General features: G+C 43.3%; 3 protein-coding genes across 5 annotated transcripts in view; all 3 read right to left on the minus strand.

Moving 5' to 3' along the window:
• The window catches only part of myo15b (myosin XVB), a 72,615-nt gene extending 68,110 nt beyond the window's left edge, over window positions 1–4,505 (minus strand). Inside the window, exons 1-2 of the mRNA XM_088599486.1 lie at window positions 4,365–4,505; window positions 2,404–2,524 (exon numbers count right to left, since the gene is read on the minus strand). The gene's annotated coding sequence lies outside the window, so the exon portion shown is untranslated. The remainder of the gene's footprint in view (window positions 1–2,403; window positions 2,525–4,364) is intronic.
• LOC148652582 (avidin-like) lies at window positions 1,705–3,235 on the minus strand. Its single transcript, XM_088597624.1, has 3 exons — window positions 3,037–3,235; window positions 2,404–2,524; window positions 1,705–1,747 (listed from the first exon to the last, which is right to left on the minus strand). Exons 1-3 carry the CDS (start codon window positions 3,233–3,235, stop codon window positions 1,705–1,707), a joined length of 363 nt encoding a protein of 120 aa, XP_088453750.1.
• Window positions 4,506–9,259: 4,754 nt separating the features above from the next.
• Window positions 9,260–16,750, minus strand: part of llgl2 (LLGL scribble cell polarity complex component 2) — a 44,945-nt gene continuing 37,454 nt past the window's right edge. For 2 of the 3 annotated variants that reach the window (XM_088599498.1, XM_088599497.1), the window contains exons 19-26: window positions 15,877–16,043; window positions 15,384–15,648; window positions 14,767–14,920; window positions 14,223–14,257; window positions 14,059–14,106; window positions 13,459–13,501; window positions 12,032–12,102; window positions 9,260–10,684 (exon numbers count right to left, since the gene is read on the minus strand). In XM_088599498.1, the coding sequence (XP_088455624.1) occupies window positions 10,683–10,684; window positions 12,032–12,102; window positions 13,459–13,501; window positions 14,059–14,106; window positions 14,223–14,257; window positions 14,767–14,920; window positions 15,384–15,648; window positions 15,877–16,043 (785 nt within the window). In that variant the 3' untranslated portion in view covers window positions 9,260–10,682. The remainder of the gene's footprint in view (window positions 10,685–12,031; window positions 12,103–13,458; window positions 13,502–14,058; window positions 14,107–14,222; window positions 14,258–14,766; window positions 14,921–15,383; window positions 15,649–15,876; window positions 16,044–16,750) is intronic. The other variant, XM_088599499.1, reaches the window with a different exon arrangement.

Genomic DNA, 16,750 nt, shown 5'->3' on the forward strand with positions numbered 1-16,750 from the left:
TTCTTAACAAATAACCTAAACGATAATGTGTAGGGAACACCTGAAAGAAAACTGCTGTTGTCAAAGGTTTTGATTCATATCTAAAATGTATTATGAGTCTAATTAAAGACAAAATTCTTTGTTGCCTGTAACGTGTAAAGCTGTCACATCAGGACTGCACCTGATCTGTGCATCTGTAACCATCTCCTCAACACTCAGCTGTTCATCTTGCGATTAATCCCCTACTTGCTATAATTTCCATACACTCTGTTGTATTTTGACACCATTGTAGTCCAGTGGTGAGCATTGCTGTCTTGCATTATTGTGGCAATGAGTTCAGTTATGGACCTGGGGTGCTGCATGGAGTTTGTATGTTCTTCCTGCATTTCCATGGGTTCCTCTGGTTACTCTGATTTCCTCCCACACTCCAAATACATTGGCAGGCTAACTGGCTTCTGGAAACATTGGGCCCTGGTGCGAGTATGTGTGCCCCTATACTGGCATCCCATCCAGGTGTAGAATGGCTCAGCAATATAGAACAGTTGCACTTTCAATTTTTATAGGTAAATAGGTGCTCTACTTGGAAAAAAGCCTGAGAGATCACCTAACATAATGATGACATATATAAAATTTATGAATTTATATATATATATATATTGAATATAGCATTTCCAATTCTAAAACTTCCAATAAGCACTAAAGAAATTCTCCAGACCAGAACTGAGCACTCCTGAGGTGAATAATTTGATAAACCAGGGCAAGCTGCTGCTGTAAAATGAAAACCAGGAGGCATAGGGGATCTCCAGGAAGAGGATCAGGGAACCCTGCCTTACCTGCCCCGTAATATAACCTGCTCTTCCAATAACAACTGATCAATACTGAATATAACACCAGTAATGATATTGCTGACCCTGCATCTGGGCCTCCTGCAGGAAACTGTGTTCTGCACTGTTACCCACCCCTCTAAGGGTGTGTTCAACTTGGCTGCCTCTCTGGACCTCTTCCTCGAATCATGTTACTGCAGAACAAGAGCTGCCGAAGCCAATTGTGCATAGTCAATTAGCGGACAAAGCGTCTCTCAATTATGCATGACGGAGAGCTTGGCCGTGCATGTATGATGACTGATCTCTCTTTTGTCCACCCTCTGCATAATTCAGCAGAGGGTTCTTCTGCTGTCCACTGCTACAGCAACTTCCATAAAGCTACCGAAGTTCCTTAGAAAAGCTAAACCTTTACATAATTGACTTTTTCTTGTTTAGCTACATTTGTTTTACACCTTTGTCTTTTTATTCTGTCTCCAGAGATTTTTTGATGGGTGAGATATTAGTGGTAGGTTAGTTTGCCCTGGTGTAAGTACAGATGGCTGTGCGTCTACCCAGCAATTGAGTGGCATCCAAACCAGGGTGTATGGACTCCTGCTCACCCACAGTGGATAGTGCAGTAGGAAAATGGATGGAGAAGCTGGATTGATTTAATCCCATCTAAAAATGTTGCTGAATAGTGGTCACACTCCTTGGGCAACAAATATTGGCACAATTACGCAATAAACATTTAATTTGCCTGTATAGGCAGCCAAACCTGAACATTACAGAGGGTTGCCACACTTGAGGATGAGGTATATTGGCTACACCAGCAAAAGACCAAACCTGAAACACTGTGGAAAGGGACAATTCTCTACAAGAGAGAATATTAGGATGATCACAGTTTCACTCCTATTCCCAGCAGTCACTCATCAGGCAGTACACTGTAGAAGGTGTCCTCCCCCATCCTGTGGTAGACAAACAGGTTCACATAAGGAGATCGGGATGGGGAACAATGCAGCCAGCCCGTAGTTTGCAGTAAAGCCGAGATGCAGATCTGCAACTGCATTCCTATGTTGTTGACCCCAGGAGCAGACATTACTTTTTCACTCCATCCAAGATCACTCCGTGGTATACATGTGCTTTCCATTTAAGGGAAAAGTTTCCTGGCATTGGGCGAAAAGAGATCCTAGACAAGAGCGAACACATCACATCTTAAGAACTAAAAAACACAGTAGCAAGGCTTTTCAGCCCACAGTGCCAATTAGACTGCACTTCTTCTCAAAGGCTTTTCAGAAGCTGTCCATGCCCTTTCCTCAGGGAGCAAGAATAGCCCAAGAAACTCCTGCATTGAAAACAGGCCCAGTTCACACACCCCATGTCTTAGACTGCCATTATAAGAGATCACTACATTTACTTCAGAAAAACCTACCAAACCTGCAGTGGTGGTGGGGAATGTTTTAAAGAAATGGTCAAATAACAGGATATAGAAGGAGGAAGGCTATAATCTTACAAATGACGGGGCAGCTGCACTCCGGAGGGAAAAAAAGTGAATAGACCAAAAACCAGCAGTTCCAACCCTTGAGTGATAAAGAAGCAGGGCCTCCTCTGTGCAATACATCACCTGGTGCTCTTCCAGTTGTCAACGGAACTCAAAGCAAGGGATCGCAGCATCCAGAGGGTCTTCAGAACCCGTCGGCCATCCTCCTGCACAAAGCACTGGCCCACCCAGGAGCTGGTGGAGCCTGGAAAGCAGAGCAGCGAGGCAAGATTATCCCAGCTCGCTCGAGATATAAAGGGGCCCAGACAACAGCTCTCTTGATCACATGGCTATAGCTCTTATAAATTTGGACTGGCCATTACAGTGCAGAGAAGCAGTTAGAACTCTGACTATTGACAGGATCTTGTGAATCAAGAGCTTGAGGGATACATGCTAAATTCATTTAAGGGCGTTTACACACCCACCCCTCCCCCCAGCACACAACCAAATGTGTACTGCACTTCACTGATGAAATAGAGTGGGTCACCTATTTATGAAGCACTTGAGACAGATGAAATGTTCAACTTTTGCACAATTTTCAATCTCCATTTTGTATTATGCGTGTATGCATTTCTTCCCCAATGGTCTCCAATATGCCAACCGGCAACTGAACACTTAACATCACTTCCGCTCTGAAGTTCTGTACTTTCAATGACTAGCTCTTCACAGCTTCCTGTATGGTATGGCCCCAGCTACCAGAGCTGGCAAGATACCCACCTCCATCCCATGCCACAGAAAATGCAAAGGAAGGGCGTGGCCCCCGATTCAGGATCCCCTGCACATTGCCCTGCCGCATACTGCCCGCTGCCCCCTTCACGGTCTCCACAGAGCTGGTGAGGAGCCCCCTCAGCTCGGAGTCCTCCAGCACAGCCAGCTTCAGGACCGAGCCTAGGTCACTCACCCACACACCGGTCATATTGCACCCGGTGCCCTGCCAACAACCAGAGAGCCCCCCCGTCACCCAACAGTATCCATTCGGTCAGCTCCTGCACACTACAGACCGGGAGGTCTGGAGTTCTCCTCTGGGAAGAGAATAGATTGAAATGGACTAAAGTGGTTCACGCTCAAAATGAAGAGCAGCCCACATAAAAAAAGATGGCAAACGGGTCATCTGCCGACTATGAAAAGTTTTCCCTTCCCCCAACAAGGCCTTTGATAAAGTATTACATTAACTTACAAGGCAAATCTTCCATTGCATAACGAATGTATACAGTGCATTTAGTTAGATCCTGTAAACCTTTTGGGGATATCCAATTGCTGAATTCTCAATAATGTTCCCACCCAACTAATCATAATGCAGTGTCGGCTACTTGAAGCAAAACGTAGAGCAGAAGAAGCACATCATAACTCATTTAGGGAGAAAGTTTAAAATTACTAGCACCCAACACCAAGAAAGAACACGTCACATTAACATTAATAAAAAAAAATCCGAAGTTGAAAATGATCAAGGACTGCTTTAGCCATCAAAGTGCACGTTTCTCTCGAATTAAGATGATTAACATAAAAATAAATACCTACCGATAGTCCAAGAGTTCTATTATTGTGAACCGACTAAATAACCAAATTTAAAGAAGTGAAACATGAATTCACCTCAACACACAGCGTCCACACAGAGAAGAAAAAGACTGGCAGCACGGCGGATATCATTAGAGCCATTTCCTCGGGCTGTTTAACTTTAATGGGTCTCTGCGAAGACTTTTTTGGGAACTCTCACAGCGAGCACCTCCGCGGCAAGCTTTAAAGATCATAACCTACAAAAGTCAATAAACCCACCGCGCTCTCGCGAGTCTTTTAAATCGAATCCGTACAATTGAATGATTTCTCTTCATTATGCAGTGAATCAAGATAATTGAAGTTGCGAGCGGACAATGAATATTACCGCATTAGTGTCAACTGATGACAGGATTTCGCAGGATGTTGGAGGTTCACCTATAAAACATGGAAATATACAGTACTGCCGAAATACGTACAGTACCTTCTGACCCTGTCTTAAATTTACTGGAATCAATCAGCCTCATAAATTTCATGAAACATATTAGAAATACCGTCATCACCTAGAAACGATTTAATCAGCTGCATGTATGATTTGAGGGCGCCACAGGGGCACTGGGTTCAATTCCAGACCTGGGGTGCTATCTGTGTGGTGCAGGGGCGTAGCCACCCTGATTGATCCTAGCCCTACCCAGTCTTGATTGCGTTACATACTATGCTTTCTAATGTTACGTGTTTTGATTTTTTAATCGTATGTGATTTGCTTTTGTGACCAATAAGAAAATTATGTAAATATTGTGGGGCGGTGCATGCGTAGCCGTAGCCTAATTGCCTATCGTTGTCGTCAGACTCTCTTTGAGCTATCTAGCGTTAGGTTTTGGTTTATTAGCCAACATGGCCAAAAAATGCATATATCTACGTTTTTCAAAAAGCCGACTGTAGATGTCTAGACCAGTCCCGAAACAAATAAGACACATTAGATGCTACAGGCATCTTGGGCTTTAAGGAGTACAGCCTGGCTTCCCGAATACAACGTGCAAGCGTTTGCTTGAAGCAGCTCGATACATGCTTGACCTGTGGAAGTTGAGCACGAAGAGGTTCTAAAATTTATCCTGTAAACAAATTACAAGTTTTGGAATGCGTGAATAACATTAAGATAATATTGACGGATAGATGGGAGTGTGCATTGTGTGCAAGTATGTATTTGACGCTTTTATTAGCAGACCATTCTTGCAATTAAAGGTACTGTAACGCAACGGGGGCTCAGGCGGGCGCCCTTGCCGCATCTGTTCGACCCCCTCCCGACTGGAGGCTCGAACCCGGGACTTCCGCGTCTCTCTGCAGCGACCTAGCCCCGTGAGCTAAAGAGATCTCTCCACAGCCCAGTAGCTGTGGTCCTGCTATCACAGGGAAGGGCGGTGACATCACCTGCTCTGGTACGCCAGCTCTTACACAGTGCCTGTCGGCCGTAAGCGTTACACTCTCCCCCGCTTAAATCGCCGTCCCCGGCGAAGGGCTATCCCACCCCGCTTCTGACACCAATGTAACGCAACAGGGGCTCAGGCGGGCGCCCTTGCCTCATCTGGTCGGCCCCATCCCGACTGGAGGCTCGAACCCGGGACTTCCGCGTCTCTCTGCAGCGACCTAGCCCCGTGAGCTAAAGAGAGATCTCTCTACAGCCCAGTAGCTGTGGTCCTGCTATCACAGGGAAGGGCGGTGACGTCACCCGCTCTGGTACGCCGGCTCTTACACACAGTGCTTGTCGGCCGTAAGCGTTACAGTACGATGAATTAGCACTGTAGTGCGACTATACCAATTCAGTGTTAAGTCTAATTTCCAAATTAGGTGTCTTTTGGCATTAAAAATAGATTAAGATTACTAATTTTGTGGGTTTCATACAAGTTTAAAAGCATCATGAAGGATCAAACAAGATCTTCAGAGCTTAATTTTTTAGTAACTTGCAGTTTGTATTCTCATGGCGCCTCACTCGATATTACCCTTAGGGCGATGCATTTACTCCAGCCTCTGAAACCTATCCTTGCGTGCACGTTCTTCTGGTATATTATGCTCAAGTCTGCCGAATATTTAAGGCAAGGTAAAAGCTCCGTGAAGTTGGCAACCCTACAGACAGCACAAACGATTAAACCCACCTCATTCGTTAGTGCTACGTTTGTGCCGGTTTGTGCTGCTTTCGTTTCTGAGAAATAGCACCTTGTTTTTCGGGGTCGTGGCGTCACTCAGCCCCCCTACAATGTCGTAGGGAAACCAAACCGGTCTCATTCGTTTGTGCTATGTTTGCTGCTTCCGTTCCCGAGATATAGCGCCTTGGTTTTCCGGTGATTACATGACCATGCACGGTGACTTTGACCTCCAGTGACCCCGTCTGCCGAGTTCAAGCGCTCTGTTACAGTTTAGCTCGTACCCTTAACATTTTAAAGATGATCAATATCTATAAACATATGAGCCTCCTTAGATGTGAATAATACTGTAACGCACGGGGGTTCAGGCGAGCCCCCGACGGTGGGGGGCCGACCTAATCCGGCAAGGGCGCCCACCTGAACCCCCGTGCATTACAATACTAAGACATGACGCATGCCAACAAGTTAACCATCTATGACATAAAACTGTGGTTGTAATGTATGTAAAATCATCGTGATTATAAGATCTATGGTTTATATTTTGTAAGGCACGTTTTCTTTTTCGTTCCCTGCCGTGACATGCTGTTGCCAAACGCGTAACTTGGATACCATTGCGACAAGACCTCCGCAGCATGTGGATATCGCGGCAGTGCATATCACGACTGGCGCCTTGCTTCCATGCCACCCTGCCACCGTTGTCGTAACAAAGGTCTCCTATCAGGACATGATATACTCAGATAGGACCTGTCGCGATATATGGACTTTGTGTCGCGAGATGGGGTCAGCATATACAGTAAGGGTATGTCCTATTGCAACACATGGACTCAATGTCCCGACATGGGGCGGGGCATTTTTGTCGGGGTATATCATATCGCGATATATGCGCTTCATGTCCCAACATGGGGGTGACAGTTTTGTCATATCGCGATATACGGGCTCCATGTCACGACATGGGGGCGGGGGCGTTTGTCATATCGCGATTTAGGACCTTTCATGTCGCGACATGGGGGCGGGGCATTTTTGCCCGGGTATATCATATCGCGATATGCGGGCTTCATGTCGCGACATGAGAGTGGGGGTATTTTGTCGGGGTGTGTCAAATCGCGATATATGGACTTTATGTCGCAACAGTGGCGCCATGACAGTGATGCGCCAGTCGCAATGAGTATCGCCATGTGATCGTGATGGTCCTATTGTGACATGCTATCGGAGTCGTGAACACGTTCACTCTCTTAGATTGATTAGTAATTGAAATCCAATGGATGTGTTACTGTATATCCAGCGTGCTCATACAGCACACACCGTTAACCCTGGTTACAGTATTTGGACCAAGAAGAACATCCATCACCTGTGTATCTACATTTTCTCGGAACTTCCGATGTGACGCTTTACCCAATCAGAGTATCGATTCTCACTCTTCACCCAATCGCGGCCCGAGCTGTTCGGGGGTTTAGCCAATCACGGCTCTGAGAGCTGTTCAAGCTAGCAGCGCCAGGTGGATCGGCTTGTTTATTACTTATTTGCAAAATAACTACATCTGCTTATTTTTTAACGTCTTTATTTATTTACAATGTCCCGTACTCTTCGAAATAAATACATTTTATTTGCAATTTAACTCTCCGCTGCTTTCTGTAATGTATACATCGTTTTTGAACAATTTTAATCGTATATTTAAGCACCTTCTGCTTTGTACTTCAAAAATGAATAGAAATGTTAAGTCAATGATCATTATATTATTATGCTAATGCTTTTTTAATTTTGTTTTTTATTGTTAAATTATATCGATCTTGAAACTAATACCTAAAAACGTGAATATGGGCTCTCGTGTTGTACCAGCGGTAATCTGGAAACTGGTGTCTCTTCACCAATGAAAGAAGTACACAAGCAATACATTTTCGAGAACATGGTTAAAAATTAAAAGAAAACACCTAACCCGAAAAACCAAGACGCTATATCATGGAGACGAAAGCAGCACAAACGCTGTCTATACGCCCATACTGTATAGACCATTTATTATACAAGTACAGAGAACGCACACAACCTTTGCCTGCTTTCTTTCGGGTGCATCTGCCTCGAGTTAAGGTTTCATTCACACGGGGGCGGGAATTTTTTCACATTACTTTAATCCCTAGCAACTGTACTGAACACACCGAGATACCAACATAAACACAAAAACGTCGGGCTGCGTTTTATCCGTATCGTAAGAAGCAAAAGCACACACATGCACGCAGGAACTGCCTGCATCGTTACGGATCCTGGAAAGATATGTGGAACCTGTGCGCTTTACGGAGGGAGGAATACAGATTTGCAGGGGACAATGAACTGGATACGACTCCGGGACAGGGGCTCCAGCACCCCGCGACCCTGAGTTTTTGGAATAATTGGTTAGGAAACTGATGAGGGATGTCATTGTCTTTTTTGCGAATAAGTCTAAAAGGGATTGTGAAAGGTAAACAAAGTTCCGTTTGTGGAGCCTTCTTCAGGTGTGAAGAAATACGGTTCTTTTTTAAGAATGAAGGTGGCCTATTTTTATCAAGCAAAATAACTGGCAGGTTTATGAGGTTACTATCGGTTTACAAAAGTAAAAGTGTTTTATTCATAAAACGGGTGTTGGATAAACGACTCTAACGCCAGGTTAGGCATGGCGTTTGCCGTCACTCTTATCGAATTGTACTTGTACAAATGTGCGGCAACCATGAATGAAGTTCCAGTAAAAACAAGAACAATTGTGAGTGAAAGTACTGTATGTGACAGACATGGCTTCGTTCCCTAATCCCCGGGACACCTAAGTGGGCCGCACTGGGTGGAGACTAAGGGATTGTTACTCTTGAGAAAACCTCAGTGCTTGAGGACTAACACTACAAACTGGATTCACAGCCTTTGCGCCCGTTTACGTCCTCGCGAGAAACTGACCTCAAAATGTGTCGGAGATCCTGCAGAACACTTGATAGGGTTGAGTGGATAAACTGTTAAAATGTTTTTCATGAAACTGCAGCGGAGTATTTTTTCTCAAAAGGGGCGGCAAACTAAACATGAAACATTTTGAAATGTATTGGAAACTTCAAGCAAAACATTACGAATGAAATGCAGTATATCAAGGAAGCCTGTTACTTTGTCAGTAGGTCCAGATGATTTCACCGTGAAAGCAGGCCCTTACTATAATCCATTCGTTTATGTTTTAGCCACTGCTTGAAACACCAAGTCTGTCACAGGCCGCAGCTCAACTAAAAACTGTACACAGGAGTAAAATAGTACTCTACAGGAGACATTCAATACAGTTCAGGTACTCAGACTGACGGAGAGAGAAACAGTTGTGTTGTGAAAAACATTTATTCCTGCAGCAGGATGTAGTGTGTGAAGTTAGAAGTCATAATTAGGGTCTTCCATTCTCATTGATTCGCTACAAAAATATAATCTAGAAAACACTAAAAAAATTCCCCACATTTTGAAAAGACAGTACCAAAATATTTGCTTGTCAGATTACTAAGAGAATAGCAGCCACCCAAAAACCCTTTGTAAAAACAAGTACAGATTTTCATACATATACTGTATATATTAAAAATTTGCCTAAAATATTAAAAAGTACATTCCTAAATTACATTTTCCATTGTGAAAAAAATAAAATTATCAAAACAGCCCAAGAAGGTCTTAAAAAAGTCCCCCAAAAATACAAAATATGTGCTACACAGCAGTGAAAAAGTACCTCCAAGAATAAAAATCTATGGACTGCACTCTTAAACCACTAGTGTGACAGTCAGGACTTGTGAGGCCAAAGGCAGACTGGAACACTAATGCTTTGGGAATACTGTCCGGTGTGCCTAGTGGCAGGGAGAGTAGTACATACATCTGCATTTCTCCATTTTGTGTTTTTCTTTCCTTACTTCATATCCTGTTAAAGGCATTTTGTGCAGCTCTCTGCTACTTCTCAACAGATTTGTCCAAGTTGGTCAGCAAAAGTGAAGAGGTGTCAGGAAAAAATGTAAAAGAAGTACAAGGGATACATATTGTGGACTAAAGAGTGTGCAGCACATAAACACTTCCCCAAGGCACTTCCCCTTAGTTTGAGAAGTCTTAGATTAGAGTTAAGGTTCACAAAATCTCAAGTATCCCTTTTCCCTTAAACCTCAGTTTGGTCCGTTCAGCAACCACTTTAACCAAAGAGGGGGGTTTAAGTATTACCAGCTTCCGCCAGCTGTTTGTGCAAAAGAAGCCTATTGTACACCTTAGTCACTCTTATCAGTTGTCTCTAGGACTGCTCCAGATAATTTAGACTTGATCTCTTTTTCTATGATTTGTCAGTCGTTTGAAGCAGTGGAAGTCAACCCCCTCTTGTTATTTTTTTTCTTGAATTTAGTCATCATGGCAAACGATGGCACGCATGAAGGAGCCCAAGTAACACATCGGCCTTAGAACAGTGAAACGCAGGCAATATGAACCACTCTTCTGGATACACAAGACAGTCTGGAACGATTCCTCCTGGATCTCAAGAGGGCAGCAGTTGTGCAAATCCAGCCCGCAGGCTGGGCGGTCCAGGGTGGGGTGTACAGTGGTTCAGAAGGCAGGCGGAGACAGTTAGCAGAGGCACTGGTGGTGGTCCCTCCTCCCTCCTCCCTCCTCGTACAGTAGCAGTGTGATTCGTACCCACTCCAGGACGGTGGGGGTGGGGGTGGAGTCAGTAGTGTCGTGAGAATGGCCAGAGCAGGTTAACTCTTCAGCCAGGCACAGAGCAGGTCACTCTGAGGGGCAGATAAAAGGCAGGGTCAGAGTTCAGCAGTTAGAGGTCACAGCCACATGTTCAGAACAATCTGACAAGTCTCTGAGAAGTCACTGATCTCTCTGAACACAAGCAATGATTCCAATCAGTATCTACATCATCAGTGAGTAAACTTACTTTTCAACGAATTAAAATAATAAATGAAGTTGTTGTACAGGGCACTTTCATTAATTTAAGCTAACACTATAGAGGAAAAGCTAGCCATGTATAACAGTACTTTCTTCTTGAGTAAAAATAACAATGACAGTAAAAAAGGCTGATGCTTTAATGTAAGACTGAAAACAAATTACACTGCCTTATAAAGAAAAATAATTAAAATGTTTCAAAGGTCATCCATTTATTAAGGGCAGGGGTTTACACAGTGCCAGAAGCAATAGGGAAATACAGTAAATGGAGTTCAGGATATAACCTATCTGGTGAAAGTAGGGAACAGCAGTGTGCAGCCATTAAAAAGCGGCAGGCAGAAAATTGAAGGATCTAAAAGTGAAGTCAAAAACTTGTTTGATTTACATTTTAAAGCCCTTGTGTATATATTTACACATTTTCAAGGATTTGAAGGATGTTATGTATTTTTACAAATTTCATTAAGGTCCTTAGTGTTCCATCTTACAAGTTCTATCTCCTTTAGAGGAGCACTTGAAACTATTTGCACTATAGTCATGCTAAATATCAGCAGAAAATAAGTCTTTAGCTCCCATTGTTTTCCCATTAGATGCACCATAAATAACTGAGTGTTTGTCCTCCGCTTTATAAGATTTATGAAAATGGAGGAATTTTATATTTTTAGATTAACTTGGCAGCAGGGTGATATAGGGGTGTGGCATTTCTGCCTCAGTTCTTGGGAGTTCAGTCCCTGGGAGTTCAGTCCCAGTGTGGGTCAAGGTCTGTGGATGTTCTTCCCATGTCAATGTGGGTTTTCTTTGAATGCCCCAGTTTCCTCTCCCCTCTCCAGGACTGCTGGTTTAGCTAGTATCTCCAAACTCTTGTCCCTATGTGTACGTAAGTGCCCTATGATGATGAACTGTCATTCTGTCCAGTGCCCCTCAGTGTACACTATATGGACAGGCTCTAGGTTGTCTCAGCCTTTACCAGGAATACATTTCCTGGAAACAGATGGATGGAACTTGGCAGAGGTTCTGATCTCAAAATAAGTTGTCAACAATTCAACATGAGCAAAAAGATCACAGTAACAAGGGCAAACCTCAGTGTCCAAAATGAAAACCAATCTCCAGAAGCAAAACTTGTCAAAACTGTACTCAAGTGTACAGAATTGAAGTCAAAGTGAGTATTTTTCTTGTTCCAGACGCACAGTCCTCACCTCCGTTAGTGACCACCTTCCCTCCTGCACCTTTGCTTTTTGCATTGTTTTCCATGTAACTCCTACAAAGAGACAAATAGATCAACTCAGAGTTATCTCCCAGTGCACTGCTTTCAACATTTAAAGGCATGTCTGTTTTCACATTTTAACTTTAAACATATTATCATGTAGCAACAACCCTGCAAATGCCCAGTGACTTTTTAATTGCCTCTATTGCTGTATGGAATTATTTGAATTTCTGAAACTCAGCCATATCGGCACCCTTGACTCTCCCTAAGTAAGGGTTATCTCTAGGTTTAAATCAGGGGTGCAGGGGTGACTGCAGGTTTTCTGGGTTTCTTTAAAGCAGCAGCACCTGGAGAGCTGGAAGTAGCTGTCAATCTGGTTTGATTAAGCCAACAGTGATCTAATTTAGTTTAAGGGATAAGCTGGAAAGAAAACCTCCCAGGCACACTACTCCTCCAGAAACAGGACTGAACAGTACTGCTTCAAAGCTTTCCTGGAATCATTAAATGATTCTCCAGAAGCGGACTTAAAATGGCCCAAAGACTCTTCCGGACTGCAGCTAGTGAAGATAAGAAACAAGCTCTTCATCTTAAACTAAGAGACATAAATATCAGATTTCTTTCTTCTGTAAACCATTTTGTGAACTGGAGCAGCTGATTGAAACAGAGTTTCAAGTGGAGTATTTAATTATTACACTTGCTTGCTTTCAATGTGTAGATTTTTCTGCAGCAAACAATGATAAAACTGACCAGTTCATCTAAAAGATTTATGGGAACTTGCTTGGCATAACCAGTTTAATTATCCAGCTGCAATACATCAAGTCTTGCATGTTAAAGTGTGGTTTATATTAAAGTAAAAACTGAAATATAAAGGAACGTACAAACAATCCGGTATCTGTTTAACTGTTTCATGTCGCCCCTTTCAAGAGAACATTTAACTGAAGACAAAGGCCTTTTGGGAAATAAAAGTAAAATAATACACAATGACTACATACAAAAACATTAATCACCTTTACATTTCAATAATTAATTTCTAATTTGTTTCCTTTCTAAGAAATGTATGGCAAGCAGGTAAAGTTCAATGATTTCCAGTTTTAAGCAATTCATGTGCCCTGGGTGAAGTGTGAAACCAAGGTCTCCCACAGACATGCAGCATCTGAAGGGTTTCTATATTTCACATTGAAAATGAGCTAAATGACTACTGTTCTTATTCCATTTCCAGCTACTTTAGTACAAATAACAGAGAAGATATCTGTTTACATTTTTTAATGCCATTAGGTCACATTAACAGGACAGCTCATTAAAAGTGATAACACCCCCTACAAAGAATGATGCAGTCCACCCTTTAAATTTAAGCACATTAATTGCATTACTCTGACTATGTGGTCAAAGGTGGAAGAAATAGGCACTTACATTTGATCTCCTTCCAATGATCTCTGGATCTCCTGCAGCACTTCTGTAACATTAAAAAGGTTGGGGTGAACCTGTGAGAAAGAGAGACTCTCCCCCTCCCAAACCCCCCTTCTCCCAAGACAGGTATTCAACACTAGAGTGGGGTAAACTATGAAATGGATGCTACTACAGAGATGTTCTTTTAAATATTTCCAGAAAAGTACTGACAAAGGCAGACAGGTAGAATTTATGTGAAGGTAAAGACTGAAAATAGGAAACACATTATACACAAAAGGATTTTGGGAGTTTGGTACAATCTGACGAGCCATTCTATTGAACCTGACTCACCGGGGTCCATCATGAAGATGCTGTATGGGCTGTGAATGTCACCCATGTTGTGCAAGTCATTCTGCTGCGTTGACTTACACATACTGCTCAACACAAGTTCTAAAGTAAGGGCCTGAATGCGACAAACTGGAGGACCCGAATCCCTGGTGAAAACCCTGCTCTCCGTCTGTGGAGTGAATAATGCTGAGCAAGAACTGTTGATTCACTACAAACACCAGAAGACCACAAGCCCTGGAACCAAGGCTGACCCTGGGTCCCAGACACAGTACTCACTCTCGTCGTTGAGTAAGGCGTGCTCCATCACCTTCGGGGACAAACTCACTGGAACACAGACAGGAAAGACACTAAGTATACAAGCCCATGATATTTTTTTCCTGTGGTTACATGACTGAGACGGAAGGGATAGTTTTCTAAATAGATAAAAAAAGACAACTCACTATGTTCATTATCTTCATCGTGGCCCCTGGATTTCCTACATGAAAGAAAAAGAGAAAATGTCAATCATATCCATTCCATGTCCGATTCTTTTGGAGAAGGTCTATTTTTTTTTTAAATACTGGTTTTGGCAATAGTATTTTTTAAAATGCATTTCTCAGGAATGCTTTCCAACCAGGATATAATGCTATAATTCTCGTTATTGGTTATCTGGCCTTTTGCTGTTTCACATACAGATTCCTCCTTTATTGGCAACATAGTATCTACAATTTTTTTTGTCTGTTTTCATAATAAGTCTTTTTTCTGTGAAAGGCGTGGAGACTGAGCACTCCCAACAGCCTTTAGACTGGTTTTAAGTGCATGTGACAGTGTCATGGCAACTCCTCTCCCATAATCCTTTGTGGAGCGCTCCCACTTAACATTCACCTTTGTGCGCAAGGAACAATTGTGCAGATGCAGTAACGTAGGTAGATAGCCGGAGAACATGGTGCACTTTGAGCTGAAATGTAATACTTGACCTACTGTCCGGCGCCGTGCTCTTATTACCTGGGCTGGATGGCTGCGCCGTCAGGCTGAGCTCTGGACAGGGGTTTGGACGCAGAGGGGGCTGGAGGAACCTCAACAAAGGAGCGTGGCTCCACCACCCAGCGAGCCGACAGGGAGAAGCGTTCAAACTCCGAGGGGGAGATCAAGTAAAAGCCTGTCAAACAAAAGGGTTTGGATCATTGTATAAATCATATGGCACTGAAGAGGAAAACTGCAAAGAAAGAAGCATTTCCAAACCAGAAAACGGAACAAGATCCCAACAGGATGGGTACGTTTTATTTTCCTTTAAAAAATGCTAACAGTTTCAGAATCAGACCACTGTGTTAAATATCTAGATGAGCTCCCTCCAAAAACCATTGCAATCAGGTAAACATTTACTATTTCTCTACCCTTAGTATTAGCACTAGCATTCATGACAGTCCTTGTAGCCAGGACAAAACTACCAGACTGTTTCTGCTTGCATTTAGTCACAGTTCTGTCAAGACATCTTGTATCCATTTTAAGATACCGTATTCTTGGACTGCAGATAGAAATAAGGTACAAGCTTCAATATCTTTATCCGATTGTCCATGTAGCAGAAGAGAGTTCTTGTTCCAAATGCTGAAGCCAGGACTCACCTTGGCCGTATTTAGTGAATACGCAGGAAGCGATGCCACTGACGTCCTCGCGGCGGATACAGGGGTAGCGGACCTGCATCTTGAGGTTTGGCAGGGAGATGACGTGCAGGTCTCCCTGGTTGGTTAGCACCACCAGACCACTCTCGCTGTAATCTTCCACGCGGCTGCTCCCGAAAGACGCCACCCCCACCTTGCGCACCCGCGACCCATCCAGCGCCGTCAGCTTCAGTTTCATCTTGGAACTCACCTTGGGGAGGGTGAATACCTAGGGAGGAGAGCGCATGAGTGTGGGTGGAGAGGAAGGCAGGGAAACAATGATGGGGGCAACCCCATGACAGTGAAAGATTTGGGGGAGTGAAATATTAATTTCAAGCAACATCTAAAGAAAGCATGGTGTCTCCAGAAATTAGTGTGCATTAAATCAAATTAATGAGATGGTCACTGAGCCACTCAGCTCTGAACAGGCCTGACTGTGCTGCTGGGGCTCTCTCACCTTGAACTGTTCCTCGGAGATGACCAGCAGGTGGTGTGACCCGTGCATTTCAGGGGTGCGTGCTAAGTCGTGTGCCACCTCAAGGGGCTCAGGCAGGGGCACCCCTCGACCATCCAGAACCACGATGCCCACTACTGGAGCACGGTGCATCAGCTGGATCTCCTTTGCTATGAGGCCCAGAAAGAGACACTGGATTTAATCATCCCATCACAGAAAGCTACCTAAATGTGAAGAACTGACTGTACATCAGGCTTGTTTCAAACTGAAAGTGGCCACTTCCTTCTGAACCTTATCCAAAGAAAAAAGGTAACAGGCCCATTCACAGGCTTAAAAGAATGCCCATCACTGAGAAGTTAAAAGAACCGAGTCTCTTTAACCATGAACAGAGATAACTACAAATTAGGATTCAAATCTTCATACAATTCTTTAAGGCAATGACAAAGTTATTCCAGTCAGGATCAACACTGAAACACGAACCACAAGACACAAAGAGAAACTAAGGGAAAGATCATGTAAGACTTATAAGAGTGAAAACAAGCGTCACTTCTTTACTCAAGGGGCTTTGTCCAGAACAATCAACTCAATTAGATTGCTGGGACTAATACAATTTTTTCTTTGAGAAACAGCTGGATAACATCTTCAATCACTATCAATCAAACTAGAGTGGCCAAAAGTGTTTCTCCTGCTTGTGCTTCTATGTACTTTAAGACTTGTGATCTCAACAGAGCCAAGCTCCACCTACATTTTTATTCAATTAACACAAATTTGCTAATGTATTAAGATGATTTTATAATATTGAAATGAAGAATTATTTGGATTACGTCAAAGTTGGACATTGGTTAATTGTGCTTGTACCTACTTGTACTGTACCTCC

This window comes from Lepisosteus platostomus, chromosome 11, assembly GCF_059453375.1.
Source record: "Lepisosteus platostomus isolate fLepPlt1 chromosome 11, fLepPlt1.hap1, whole genome shotgun sequence".
NCBI lineage: Eukaryota > Metazoa > Chordata > Actinopteri > Semionotiformes > Lepisosteidae > Lepisosteus > Lepisosteus platostomus.

What these genes read in the sequence shown, in the direction of transcription:
- LOC148652582 (XM_088597624.1), bottom strand. Translation starts at nt 3,235, where the DNA reads ATGACCGGTGTGTGGGTGAGTGACCTAGGCTCGGTCCTGAAGCTGGCT. An exon ending in TTCTGTGGCATGGGATGGAG is followed by an intron (nt 2,525 to 3,036) that starts GTGGGTATCTTG and finishes TCTGCTTTCCAG; the next exon opens with GCTCCACCAGCTCCTGGGTG. An exon ending in GACAACTGGAAGAGCACCAG is followed by an intron (nt 1,748 to 2,403) that starts GTGATGTATTGC and finishes TGTCTACCACAG; the next exon opens with GATGGGGGAGGACACCTTCT.